We start from the raw sequence: 14,193 nt of genomic DNA on the forward strand, positions 1-14,193 counted from the left end.
ACACGGCAGTCGAGGCCTCCCCGAGCACTTCTGCAGACACAAGGGCCTCGTGTACGCTTCGTCGCCCACCGCGCTGACATACAGCTGACACGTCACCGACAACACCGTTACGCGCAAGGCCAGGGGGAAAGGATGCCCCTTCCACCGCGAGCATCTATGAGGCTCATCAAGCCTTCGGTGGTTCCGCTAGTGTTCAGGGCTTAGCATTCGACCCTAATTGGTCTTCCCAGAGGCACCGATTAAAACAAGGCCTCCAGAAATGATGAAGAGAAACGCCATCTCGAGGGAGACGTCACACCGCAAGCGAGCGAAGCGAGCGCCAAGCCACGTGTTTGCTTTGGCCTGGACTCAGCTCTACCGCTACGCCCATTAAGGACTCGCACCACCCGTTACAGCCTCTCCTGGATGACAGGCAGACCGTTTTTGTCTCAGATATGTGTTTAACGTTTTAGGAAAGTCTTTTGGGAGCCTGGCAAATACATGCATGGAAAGCACGCGCAAAACCATGTTCTGAGGTGTCCCTGCACAGCATCAGTCCAGTTTCAGTCAAACCTCTGAGGACACGTGCAAAATATAGCGCCACAGAATATACGGTATAAAGGAGAAACGTTGACAAAGAGTTTGTTAAATGGGTACCAAGGGTCCCTCCTCTCGTCTCAAGGTCACTTAAAGGGAGTAGGGCGTTAACAGCCAGTGATAAATCCGAGATAGCTTGGTAGGTTTGGCAAACCAGGCTCAACCATGTGTGCAATATATAAACTCAGCGGTTGTTAACAGTTGTACCTCATGTAACTCTGTCCCACTCACTCCCATAATACATACTGACCTTATTTTTTGAAGGTTTTATTAAACTAACTTTGGAAAGTTAATGCGCCGACAGCACAGCAGGCCCTGTTTCCACCCCATGAATGGATGCAGGTAAACCGACCAACATGCTTGATAGCGAGATCCTGCAGGTGGTCACCACCAACTACCAAACCCTGACAACGTCCACCATTCCACACGTGTCATAATTAACCGTGTTCTGCAGCTTTTTTACCACAAGTGCTCGCTGAGGGACGCCACACAAGATACTTGAGGAATGCGTAAAGGACCCAGCCTAGCCCCATGGAGAACGCTGAAATTGCGGTATGTGCCTTGAAGAGCTTCTCTTACATTTAATATACAGAGATTCCCACAATGCAGATCTCCTAACATATATGCCCTAGGTAGGGATTAAGTCTAAACTTGCAATACATTATAAAGACTTGACTATGCCAACAAAAATCTTATCTATAGGTGAAATATCTATGCTTTTAAATACTGGAATACATCTTGAAGATATAGATAAATTAGAATTTTAGTTCTGGACACAGATGAAACAGACTAAAGATTTTTCAAAGCAGAATCCTCTGAGATTACTTGATGTGTGTCCAGATATTTGGCCCTGCACTGCTCAAGGTTCAGGTCCTCTCTCTCTTCCTCACATGAATGATTTATGGCTTTCCCTTTAAAATAACGCACTCCATGAAGGAAACCGAGGTGAAAGGATGACATACAGTTTCTTTTCCAAAGACATACTATCTCTCAACAGCCAAGGGCAGGAACGCGGTTCCAGAAGCTCACTAAAGCGCCATTAATCACAGCCCAGTGTGATGCTAGTGTACATGTCGATGCTCTTTGCTGAAGACAAGTCCAACATGGGTCAACAATGTCTGAAGCTTTAGAGCCACAAGCGGAAGCAATAATTTAATTGGTGGCATGTCGTACTTCCTTGAACTGACTTCACTATGACACTAGTACAAGTTGGCAACCCATTTCTTATTGCAGATGAAGTGCACTGAGACTACACACAGTAAGTTGCACCATGTGGAATGGTAGTGCTAAAGTCAAATATGTACATTTCTTTTCTTAAAAAAAAGAGAATATCCTAAGCTTTAACGTCACAAGTCACAAACAGATCATAAACGAGCACACAGCACCCTCTGGTGGCAGTAATGTTTTAGATGGCTTGTCACCCTTTGAAAAATGAGAAAATCCAGGAATCTCAACCTTCTTCACATTCAACTTACACTCACTGAGTTGAAGAAAATTAAACTGCATTCCCTGCTCTTACCTAGTCTGTCAATAACTGTTAAAGCAGGGGTGCAGGGAGACCATTCCAGTAGAAACTCAGGCCTGGCTGTAAACAATATTTGGGCCCAGAATACACACAGGCTCATGATCCTTCATACACAGAGCAGCAAAACAATGTAAAGGCAATTAAGATATAAGTTTAATATTTAAAGATTGCTTGTACAGTACAAAGGACAGACTTCATACGTAGTATTTGGTTTTACACCAAAAACAAAAGTAAATGACTGAAAAGACCAACCATGATCCACCTGTGCAACACCAACAGTAAACTGGATAATTTGGTTAATGGGTAACAGAGGCTTAATTTGCCTGCTTATTTATTTACTTTCTGATGAGAGGAGAGGTGCCTCACAGATGGAGCAGTGTATGGTCAGGATCCAGCCCCTAAACAAAGTGGAACAAAACAATTTAGCGCGCACACACACACACACACACACACACACACAAAAAAAAGAAAAAAAAGGAAGGGGGGAGAGGGGGAGAGAGAGAGAGAAAAAACAACCACAACAACAAAAGGTCACAATGAAAAAGAAGATTGTTTTGGTAAAAACAAGTGGAGCCTACAACAGCTTACATTTTTTAATAATTAAAGTTAACTTAAAGGAACCCAGAGGCTTACCTACATGCATTACACCAAGTTTCTAAGCAATGCTTCTGTCATCCCTGGCAACACATTAGGACACGCCACTCGTTCTTCTAACACTGTTAGACATTTCCCTGCCTTGAAAAGACTGATTCTTGTGACAGGTCGAGATCACTCATTTAGAGCACTCTTATTTACATGGTTACCGTCTCAACCGTCCATCACATGGGGTGTTGGCAAAAGCAAAATTGGAGCTCATCTTTTTAAAGCCTTGGGGGGGGGGGGGGGGGGCTTTTGTCCTTCAGGCCAGTAACTACTCAAAAAATAAAAACAAAAACCCAGAAACACATTTAAAAGAGAAATTAGTTGTTAAGTCTCAGTTAAATGACAAACCAAGTCAAGGCAGCACTGCCACAGTTCCCCATGAACTATAGAAACAAACGCATCTCATATCAAACATGGAAAAGGCCCTACAGGTTCTTACATTGACGGGAACTTCAGCCGAACAAACCCCTGTTGTGCGACACTGATCTGTGTGAACGTGTTTGAGAGTATGTAGGTAGGGTAGCCTTTATTTATTGCAAGAAGGAGGAAGAAAAAAACAACCAACCAAAAAAACAACCAACCAAAAAAAAACAGAACTCACTTCTTTTCTACATTGCTTTTAGAGTACAAAGCTGTTGGGCAGCTTTAGCAGAGCAAGGAGAGGGTGGAGAACTGCTCAGAGCAGCACACATTTACGCTTCTTCTTGGGCTCTGGGGGTTCCAGGGCTGCCAATATCGCCTCGTCAAATACATTCTTTAGGCCTTTCTGTGGACACAAAGCAGGGAAGACATGGAGACTCAATGTGGGTCAACACGTAGACAAAATAAGGAGGGGTGTGTGCAACAACACTGCAACTGAAAGCGAGTGAAGTGAAGGGGACAAATATGGAGCAGTACATGCATGTGGGGTTTCATATGAACTGATCACGCAACACATGAAATTAAAATGACAAAAAAGTGAGCAGATAAAAAGAAGTATGATCAAGACCAGGGAGGTGCTGTAGGACACAGTGCTGCGTACAGCAGCTGACCTCAAACCCAGCAATCCTCTGCTTTGCATCAGGCTGAACAGAACCGTCATCGTATCTTTTGGATCAGATGAATGACACTGGGACAAGCCAATAGGCCATTTAGAGAAAAACAACCCCCCCACCCCAAAAAAACAGTGGTAAACAAAGTGGAGAAGCAAAACACAGGCTCAGAGACACACAGGGACTGGAGACGCGAGGGGGGCGGGAAATTAAATGGAAGGCCCTGGACTAAAGCAATCGCGCGTGTGTGCGCACACACACCAGAGCAGAGTGATGTCCTGCGAGCCATGGAAGCACACACGTACACATGCTTGTACGAACATGGCCTCTGTCAAGTTGTCGCAGCACACAGGGAGGTTTCAACAGAACCTGGATCAGCAGGCCAGCCAAGAGCGAGCACTGGCAGGGGAATCTCCCCCCACAGAATGACCTGGAGGACATCTGTCAACCAGAACCTCATCTGAAACAGGCACACACACGTGTACGCTGATCTACTGACATCACAGACACGCCTAGCTCAGGCAAAAACCTGACTGGATCTTCAAAAACGAAGCATGAATTCAACCAGTATTCCCCATGGTACACACCATTTCATACAGTATGTAAATGTTTAGTTTGTGGCACCACAACCGATTAGTGAAATTCTCAAATCATAATTAAGGACACACACGCACGGGCAATTTTAATTGTCCTTTATTAAATGACACAAATCATTTCACAAGATTATAGTAATTCACCAAGATAGGTATTAATGGCACCCAATTGCAAATTGCAGCCTTATATTATGCTGAGATTTCAGTTTCTATGATACAATGGTTTTAGTACAAAATAATACATTGAAGTAAAGAATGAAGATAGAAGACGTTTTTAAATTGCAATGCAGTTGAGCTGCTTGCTCACAGTACCTCTCTGACCGTGGCCCCTCTCAAACAGTGGACCTACCAGAGAAGTATGTAACGATCTCACTAATGCCTACCCCAACAATAACAGGAGGTGTGACATGGGAAAGGGGAAACAAACCTGCGTGATTATGACTACTCCTCAGATTACTACCAAGAGAGTTCAAAAACAGCAACAATATGAAAACAACAACAATCATAATAATAACAACAATAACAACTCTAAAACTGGAGATGATAAACATTTCTGTCCAATCCAAAATGCAATGCAAAATGACACAGGGGAAAAACTGAATACAAATCAAAAAATAAATAAAATAAAAATTATGGTACAGAGAAAATACTCCAGTATTATAAAGCAAGAAAACAGAACACATCAGCTTTATTTGTTAGCTGTCAGGAAAGGTGTTTCATGGTGTTTTTTTTTTTTTTTTTTGGAATGAAGAGGTAAACTGCAGGCAGCAGTGAGCGTGTGGAGGAGTGGGGCGTTAGAAAGAGCCAGCACGCCTTTAGAATATACAGCACTTCCGCTTTCGCTGAGTTTCAGGGGGCTCAAGGGCGGCTAGGATAGCTTCATCAAATACATTCTTCAGCCCTCGCTACAAAGACATAGAGGAAGGGAAGAGAAGAGGTAGCAGGGTTAGCAGTTACAGCAAACAGACCTCAGCACAGAAAAGGAAGGGGGGGGGAGAGTAGATGGAGAACAGAACAGAATGCAGAACAGAGCAGGTAGAGGAACCATGACAGCCTCAGAGGACCACTGAGCAGGCAGCCATCTTCACAGCTGAAGCTAGAGTCTTCCTCAGTAAAGAGGAAGGAAACTGGTAGAACCGCGCAAGTGGGGAATCTAAGTGACAAAGACGTTTGTGCACAAGTCGCCTGCACCAGTGGCCACGGTGCTAAAATCACAAGAACATGCTTTCACGATCAACACTTCACACTACAGCCTTCATTTAATCGAACTCCACATACAGGAACGTCACAAAAACATGGTTTCAAATCAGGACACCTGCCAGAGTTTGGTAGAGCAACTATGATGAGTCACATGGTACACTTTGGTCATGCATCTATAGTTCAAGATCAGGAATCATTCTAAATTAATTTCTTTATCCATTTTAAAGTTGCCACCTTGTGTTATAAAAGAAAACCGGCTGAACAGGGCCTCAAAGCCCATTTCAAAAGGTTACGGGCTATCTGATGACCCGGGACAAGGACAGGCCTTTCTGCCCATTAACAAATGGCAAAGCTGCAAACCCAGACTGACGCAAATACTGGTAAAAAGCACAAGGTTTAGAAAAGCAGGCGTTTCCAGCTCCAGGACAGCCACAGCGTAACAGGGATGAGCCCAATGTGTCTCTGAGCCTCTGTATGAAGCGCTTCCACTTTATTAAGTGGCACTGGCTTCGCGCGCTCGCGTGCACACACACACACACACACACACACACACACACAACCCTAAACAATGTCCACTGTAGGGCCAATTAAAATCTAACAACATTTGCAATGTCATGATATTATAATTATCCTGTTTCAGGCATTTTATTACGCTGCTATGACTCATCAGGCTCAGCGACCACAGAGACCAACACAGAGCATACGACTGAACCAAACAAGACCATGAATCTATGCATAAAAGCTCCTGTGATTCATAACAGCTCATTTGGAGTGCCAGTCTAGGCAAACAAAAACACTCTGAATGCTGTGATTTAAGACAGCAAGGAGTGAGTGTTTTCCCCACAGTTTACTGTTATAGGGAAATATTTTAATAATACTATATTTATTACTGTTTAATACGTTTAGTAATAACATGCAGCCCTCAATACACTTACGCTTTCGTTTCCTGTCGAATTACCAAAAAAAATGTGGTGCTTCCTCTGTGTTCTTCAGCTCGAGTAAGAAACGGCCGTGTGTGTGCGCACGCACGTAAAAGACTCAAGGAACCTTAACCAAGTGGTCTGACACGGTCTCAGCCTGCGTGTGTCTTCGTCATTATCTGTGTTACACTGCAAGTTTGAATGACCAAGCCTTAACAAGGAAGTATTCCTGGCATGGTGAGACAAGAAGGCGTCACCCACCTGAGTGAGGGCGGAGCACTCAACGTATTTCACTGCCTTCAGGTCACGGGCCAGTTTCTCAGCCGTCTCCGGGGTGATGGGTTTCTGTTTGTTCTTGGCGAGCTTCTCGATGGTGGACGGGTCGTCTCTCAGGTCGATCTGCGTGCCCACCAGCAGGAAGGGGGTCTTTGGACAGTGGTGGGTAATCTCAGGTACCCACTGAGAACAAGGCACAGAAGGAGAGGGTGAGATGCAGGAGGGGTAACATGCAAGAGAGACCGTCAGACGTCCACTACAGGGGACATGTTCCACCTCAGACACGTATGGAACAGCTCATATAATGAGAAAGGCCAAACCAACCTTTTCTTTGACGTTTTCAAATGAAGAGGGAGATACGACAGAGAAACAGACTAAGAACACGTCTGTTTGGGGGTAGCTCAGAGGTCGTAATCTATCATAATCTTCCTGACCTGGTGGGAGATGGCAAAAACACACCATTTTAGATGCACATAAAACAAAAAAGAGCAGACACAGCTAAGATTGAACTAAATTCCATAAATTCAATGTTTTCAAGCGGAAGTCATGCCTTTGTTACCAGTTTGTGTGTAATTGTGTGTAATTACATCCTGCCGCCTCTTTTGTGGTGTGTAAGAGAACTGACATATTTTGAGGAAGGGGAGGTATGTCAGCAATTGTCTACAGAGGCAGCAAAACTGCTGCAGTCAGCAAAACCCTGTTCTGCCCTTTGGATAGAACTCCACAGATCAGCTGAGTGACAACCCAAGGTAGTGGGAACAGTGGCTTCTGCCACACCAAGCAGGTGTGCTCCTCACAAAACTACCACAGCATATGATGAGCAGAAAAACAAAAACACCTCAAAGCAAATAAAAACCAAGAACACAAACACTGAATAAAGTGTACAACATATGCTGACATCATACAGCAATGGAGGAAGTGAGCCAGTCATACAGCGGCAGGTCCAGAGGGGACATATTGGGGGGGGGGGGGGGGGGGTGCACAGGATGTGACATACTCAGTCAACATCCCTCATAACAACAAAAAGACCTTCAGATATCCACCTCCCTCCACAGGAAGGTGTGGAATGCAGAGAGGACCAGTAAACCCAGCCCTGCAACAATGACCATGACGAACACCGCCCTCGTCATCGATACTGGAGCTCCTCCTGCACCTCCAACCACTGAGCGCATGCCAGCTGAGGTGAGAAGGCTCCCTAAGCAAACATCACACCACCACACAGCAACACAAACGAGCCACTTAGGGTTGTGAACCCTACCTGCAGTGTCGAACAGTCCCAGGGTGTAGGGCTCCCCACCAATCATAACTGTGACTGCATAGTTATCGAACACCTGCACACAGACAAGATGGGTCATGAGATATGCAACAGATATGCACAGGCCTTGTTTTGTGACAACATTCACAGTTCTCCACATTCAACTCCATTTTTATATGTTCTCCTTATAGCGTAGTGTGTGTATTAACAGGCCAAGGCAGAGAGAGCAAACATTTTGAAGCCAAGCTTAATAACATAAGTTTCCTTTTGAGATGTTAAGCCTCATTTTAATCAAGAAGAAACAGCTGTTTCTCAATAGTGTAACCTACAGCACTACACAAAGTTAAATTTAGATGAGTGTGAAAGGTGTGAAGGAGAGAAGTGCTACTCACCGTTGGTACATATTCAGAGGGGAATTTGTTAGTTGTGTAGGAGATTAATAGGCAGGTTTTACCAACAGCACCATCGCCAACCACAACGCACTTGATCGTCTGCATAGCTGTGCCTTTTCAGAATCCACTCTTCTCATTCAAGATCTGTGGAAACACAAAACAAAAACCTTCAGCTCTGGAACAGATGCCTTCTAGTAGGTGGAGCCAATGCTGAATATTAATTACCACTCGTTTAGTGAAATAAGATGGGCACGAATCAATCAGGTTACGTAAGCATTCACTCAAATGATTTGTTCAAGGGAAAGACATTTCCCCAAGAAATGTGTGTGTGATCTGTAAAATTACTCAAGTTGCAACCAAAAATGGTGTACCCCACATCAATTTTGTCCAACAATTGGAGACTTTATTACTAGCCAATGACAGAAACTACCCAGATTCAGTGATAATTTTAAGCTCTGTATTTTTAATACATGTGTCTTGAATAAAAAGGTTCCCACTCCGTGATACAGTTCCTCATCTCTTCTCCTCCCTCCCATCTAGAGACGAAGGCAAGCATATCCAGGTCAGTCCGACTGCCTCCAGCAAGGACTCGTACACCATTTACCAAGGCAAAGGTATCCTTCTCCACACAACAGCTCTTGCTTTATACTGACAATGGCTAAAGTGCCTCAGTCAACGAGACAGGGAGGATGAACAGATCTGAGCAGCTCATACCATGTTGTCTCTTTACCACAGAAACAAAACAACCCCGCACACGCGCACACACACACACACACCCCTTCCTTACAGTCTGTGTTGGAATGGAGGATAGCTCAGTGGTTGCTGAAGGTTGCTGGTTCAAGCCTCTCCACTACCAAGTTGCCACTGTTGGACCCCTGAGCAAGGCCCTTAACCTTCAACTCCAAGTTGTACTCAATCAATCATAAGTTGCTTTGGATAAAAGCATCAACTAAATGCCTAAAATGTAAATGTGGATCATTACTGTGGTCAAAGACTTCAGTAACAATCTACAGTACACTCTAAGGATCTGCAAGCTAATGTCACAATCACAACAGTCGCTTTGCTATTAGAACAAAAACACAGACACTTCACTAAAGCATTTGTGTCATTAGCATCAAATCAACGGGTCACTAATTGTACTACAATGCTGTAAACATCAGATTAGTGTTTGACTGATAGGAGTTTTTAAATGACTGATGCAGAGCACAGGGTGGCCAATGGTCTCTCTCTCTCTCTCTCTCTCTTTCTTGTGCAAATACCACAATTTAACACCAACAATGACAATTGCTGAACTTGAATTTTAACCGCATTTAACACTTATGGTTTTTGCTTAAGTAGATTTGCATTCTGTCTGCAGTACAAATTTTCATTTTTAAAAAATGATCAACTAATGCCCACAGGTAATCAAAAAAACCTCAGCTGACACCAATTCTCAAAAGGGCATTTAACTAGCCAGATAATCGGTTGCCCACTATATCAGATCTATAAATTAACACAACATGAACACTGCCTATTTGCAGTTCATTTCCTCCCAAAATTATGAAACAAAGTTACAAGCAACACATTAAGTATATGTTTAAAAACAGATGTGAAAAAAATTCAAAATCAAATGTTTTTAAAGAAATGATCTGTCCTTTCACTAGCATTGTCCACCAATTCTCCCTCTGACACACTCTGCTTCCATGGTTTTCCTCCTTCTGAATTTTTTGTTTGTGCTTCAGTAACGCCCTGCTGATGAAAGAAACATGCAGTTGGAACACAGCAAGATCACAGCCAACCAAGGGCATTCGGAAGGCGGGCCAGAGCTAGGGCTCTCATCTCAGATCTTTCAAAGGTTTTCTCTGAAAACAAACATCAGAGAAATATTCCTAGATGCTGAATGGATTACATGGTCATTCACATGAGTCAGAACGTACAAAATCATTAAATTATTATAACTGCCAGTATCAAAACGTGGACCTTCTTTCACAAAACCAAGCCTGTGTGTTAGTGAGTTGATCTCTTTCTGGAGCGGTCACTGCCATCAAAGGCAGCACCAGTGTACTGGCTTCTCCTGAAGAAAGCACTTGTAATCATTACAAAGGCTCAGAGTGCAGGAGGACTCCTTGCTTTCCAGAAGCTTCCGCATGGACCTTCATGATCTCCATGACACCCAGTCTTTGTTTTGAGGTGTTGTCACCCTCATCCATTGGCTGTAGCCCCTCACTTCCATTCATGAACTGCTGCCCAGAAAGGCACCGCCTGCCCGATTTCACTGAAGACACGGACACGCTACACCTCATGATGGCAGCCTATCTTCCCAAGTTGTGTTTAAGTGCAAGGTACTTCCCCTAGCTTGTACATCACAAGTGTTCAGCAGACTGAAAACTGTCCACTTATGTAGGGAGGCTGTGCAAGACTGGTACCTCTTCACCAATACTTGTTTGAACAGAAAATGTGCAAAGTGCACATTGTGTTAACAACAGAAGAACACTCCTTTCAGCTTTACATCTGATTACAGTAGCTAATCATAATCTAATTCAGTAGCTATACCTTATAGTTGTCAACATTTAACCACTAAAAGGAGAAGACCTCATTCCTGTGAACAGGGATCGGATGAGTCATGTGTTAGCGGTGTATGCTCAGTCATTAACCAAGTAACATTTCAACTGGCACTCCATTTATTTGTTTGACATTTTCCCCCAGCCTGCCAACCAGGCAGGTCTGCACAAAACCATAACATGAAGCTTCATTTACAGTTTAAGTCTTCATCACAACAGTTCCCTAGGCATGTAGTAATCAATTTGCCGTGCAAGACGACCTCTATAAAAACGCAGGATTTGTAAAAATGATATCAAAGATGCAGGAATGTTTGTGAGAGGTACAAATTTGTTCAGTAGCCGAGTCAATCAGTAAGGTGACAAGCCAAACAATTCACAGTTTAGACAATAAACAAACAAAAATAAGACATACATAAACCAAAAGTAACCTGATCACCCGAGAAATAGATGAAAAACAAAAAGCCACAAATTCTTTGTACTTCTCATACTTGCAGGAGGAGTGACTTTCCCTACAGCTGTACGTTAAAAGCAGAGCCCCAGCTCAGCTGGCCTGGACCTTCCCCCTGTGGCTAGCTGTGGGTTACTGCGGCTTTAAGGTCCAGCATAACGTCATCCATTCAGCTGCAGTCACACACACACCCCCATGGATAGCACAGCCAGCCTTGGAATACATGAGCACAGCTCCACCCGCGGGACCTGAGGCTGTGGCAGGCGGAGAGAGGCACGGATGGCGTGGCCGGCTCCATCCGCGCTGGAAAGAGGCTGTGTGGAGGGACCGTGTGCGCCTAGGGCTAGCCGTGTTGTGTGACGGGCAGATCAGTCATTTCGGCTGAACTCGCAGTAGGCGAGCAGAGGCAGCGAGCAAGGGGGAGCAGGCAGCCCTGCACAGATGGCGCAGGATGGGGAGGGGGTGGAGACTGTCCTGCCTGTTTCCTTCCTAGCTCACACGGCAATGTGCGGAAGTCAGGGTTGACCTCATCCCACTGTTCTAGGCACAGCACACCCACCCGACCCTTCACACTCCTGCGGGGTTTCATCAGGTGACAGGCTGGCAACATTTTCTCATTATAGTAGGATATACAAATTCTAAGTGCCAGAGTGCTCATTCAGAGTTGTAGGTGAATGCTTAGAAACCCGTCATCAAACAGCTATGGGCTGGGAATCAGTGATGCCTGGTAGCTTAAAAGTTATTTTAAATACACTATAATCACACGTCATTAAAAAGGGTCTCAAATGCAGAGCCGCATGTCCACAATGATTGCATTAAAGGGAACTTCTCTGATCTGCCCAAGTAGTTACTGCTTAAAACTTGAGACTGAAAATGACTGGATTAGAGTTAGTATAACCAGAGATATCAATATAAGAATTCAGTCACCAAGCGTGCATTCAATTAAACAAAGTGAAATGTTATGTTGACAGTGCAAATACTTAAGAAATTCACATTAAATGCAAATACTTAAGAGATTCACTACTTTTGTCCTACAACCGCATCCATCTGTCCCTGTAAGCCAGGCCAAAGAGATACTGGCAACTTTGCAAAAAGCATTTTTGGGGGGGAGGGGGCAGTGACAATTTTCCCTAAACGTCAGCCACTTGGCAAAGTACCCATCTGGTGAGGAAAAAATAAATACTACACTGAACGTAGACTGCAGATCAATATCAGCATTTCCATAGATCAATTAGTTAATAAATCAATAATTCAAAGCTTCAAGAAAGAGAAGGAAAATGAGATCCTTGAAAGATTTCTGAAACACTCCTAAATCATTTAGCTATTGTAACCCAAATTAGACCTACTTTGTTATACTTGTTCCAGGCATCATTACATCCACGGGAGCAAACATAACTAGGATGTTTGTAAATATTTCCTCAAACAGGAGCTAGGCAGCTAACTTCACTGTAGTAACGCCTTTGAAAGTACTGGCCAATTTAAACACAGAAAAAATGCCCAAGCTCGTCTACACGCTTTATAATGGCGCTTGACTTTATGATCAACATTGGGTAATTATGGACATAAATATTCAACGATGTAACCCCAAGTTGCCACGGTGGAGTGTATGGGTCGGGGGTGGGGGCGCTGCTTAATTTAACGACGTATTTGATGCCCATGGCCACATAAATCGAGACATTTTGCTTTTTGGATAGGGCAGCTAAGCTAACCTAAAGCTAGTTATCTTACACACCTAACGCTAACTGTCTATTAGTAAGCCTGACTAATGATGGCTATCTTATCTAGACAACTACCTACCTGGGTTATAATGGCCCAGTTTAGATTAAAAATGACAAAATGACCACTAGCACTAAAGGTCTGCATTTGATCAAAGAGCTGATTAGATAATGTTAGCTACAGAACTACCTGCCTAGTTAGCATAAGTATCTGGAAAGCTGACAGGCTGGCTAACTTTCCGCTTTACTAACCGTAGCCATTCACTTAGCTAGCCTGGCGTAGCTGCCAACTTTGCCAACATCATTTAGATAGCAGTTAACTGCAGGTGGGAATATGAACTAAAATATGAACTAAAACTGCACAACCTTCAGACCACACCAGACACATGAGGCGACCAATATGACCAGTAGCTACCAGACCCGTTAGCTAGCTAAGATACATCAAACAGCTAGCTGGCTAACCTAGCTAGCGCTAGCCCTAGCCCCTAATAACGGCAACAGAAGTAACAAACGTCAGCAGGCTAATTGTGGAGACATGTTCAAGATTTTACTTACATTTAGATGGGAAGAGAAAACCTGCACACGGAGCCAAACTGACCGCTGGTCAACTAAAAGCAAACCAGTCAGACCAAACAGCAACGGGCCGGTTAGATCATCGCGCGCTCGCGAGCTAAGCTAACTAGGCTAGCACAGTTGCTGTGTCCGGGAGTCATTTTACCCGCTTTGTCGGACGGTCGACACAAACGTACGCATTCTGTTTACAGACGGCCCTCGTATGTCGGTATATGTACAAACGCACCTGTAATAGTCACTGGAACACCAAACAGGTCGCTGTAAGTGAACACTTCGTTTCCACTCACCGTATCCTCTCAGCTTCTCTGCGCCGGGCGTTGGCAGGTCTGCGCTCGGGGTTTCCTGGGGAGAAGCGCAGGGGCGCGTTGCGCTCTGCGTAACGTCAATAACACACTCCGAATAAAACCCGCACTCATTTATTTAGGTCACGTTTAAACTTGTAGTTTGTCGCAATTGTGATGAATAATTGTTCTGATCTGATTATTTGTTATTGTTTATTTGCTATAC

At 44.1% G+C, this 14,193-nt stretch overlaps 1 protein-coding gene across 4 annotated transcripts; it reads right to left on the reverse strand.

Annotated features, from left to right (window-relative positions):
• Window positions 1–2,232: 2,232 nt before the first annotated feature.
• cdc42 (cell division cycle 42) lies at window positions 2,233–14,120 on the reverse strand. 4 transcript variants are annotated; one of them, XM_027024955.3, is made up of 6 exons: window positions 13,974–14,120; window positions 8,411–8,554; window positions 8,022–8,094; window positions 7,088–7,197; window positions 6,749–6,946; window positions 2,233–3,509 (listed from the first exon to the last, which is right to left on the reverse strand). In XM_027024955.3, the coding sequence occupies exons 2-6, from the start codon at window positions 8,513–8,515 to the stop codon at window positions 3,420–3,422; spliced, it is 576 nt and encodes a 191-aa protein (XP_026880756.2). In that variant the 5' UTR covers window positions 8,516–8,554; window positions 13,974–14,120; the 3' UTR covers window positions 2,233–3,419. The 4 variants fall into 4 exon arrangements, with proteins under 4 accessions (XP_026880756.2, XP_026880755.2, XP_081561205.1 ...); XM_027024954.3 differs by having other exon boundaries at window positions 13,913–14,038; XM_081705079.1 differs by lacking the exon at window positions 13,974–14,120 and adding an exon at window positions 13,669–13,691.
• Between the last annotated feature and the right edge of the window lie 73 nt (window positions 14,121–14,193).

Source organism: Electrophorus electricus, chromosome 22 (assembly GCF_041902795.1).
Source record: "Electrophorus electricus isolate QZ-2024a chromosome 22, ASM4190279v1, whole genome shotgun sequence".
Classification (NCBI taxonomy): Eukaryota; Metazoa; Chordata; class Actinopteri; order Gymnotiformes; family Gymnotidae; genus Electrophorus; species Electrophorus electricus.

Excerpts from the sequence above, each read along its gene's own strand:
- cdc42 (XM_027024955.3), bottom strand. The coding sequence starts at position 8,515 with ATGCAGACGATCAAGTGCGTTGTGGTTGGCGATGGTGCTGTTGGTAAA. Across the intron at positions 8,095-8,410 it reads CCTCTGAATATGTACCAACG|GTGTTCGATAACTATGCAGT; the intron begins GTGAGTAGCACT and ends GTCTGTGTGCAG. Across the intron at positions 6,947-7,087 it reads TTGAAAACGTCAAAGAAAAG|TGGGTACCTGAGATTACCCA; the intron begins GTTGGTTTGGCC and ends CCTTGTTCTCAG.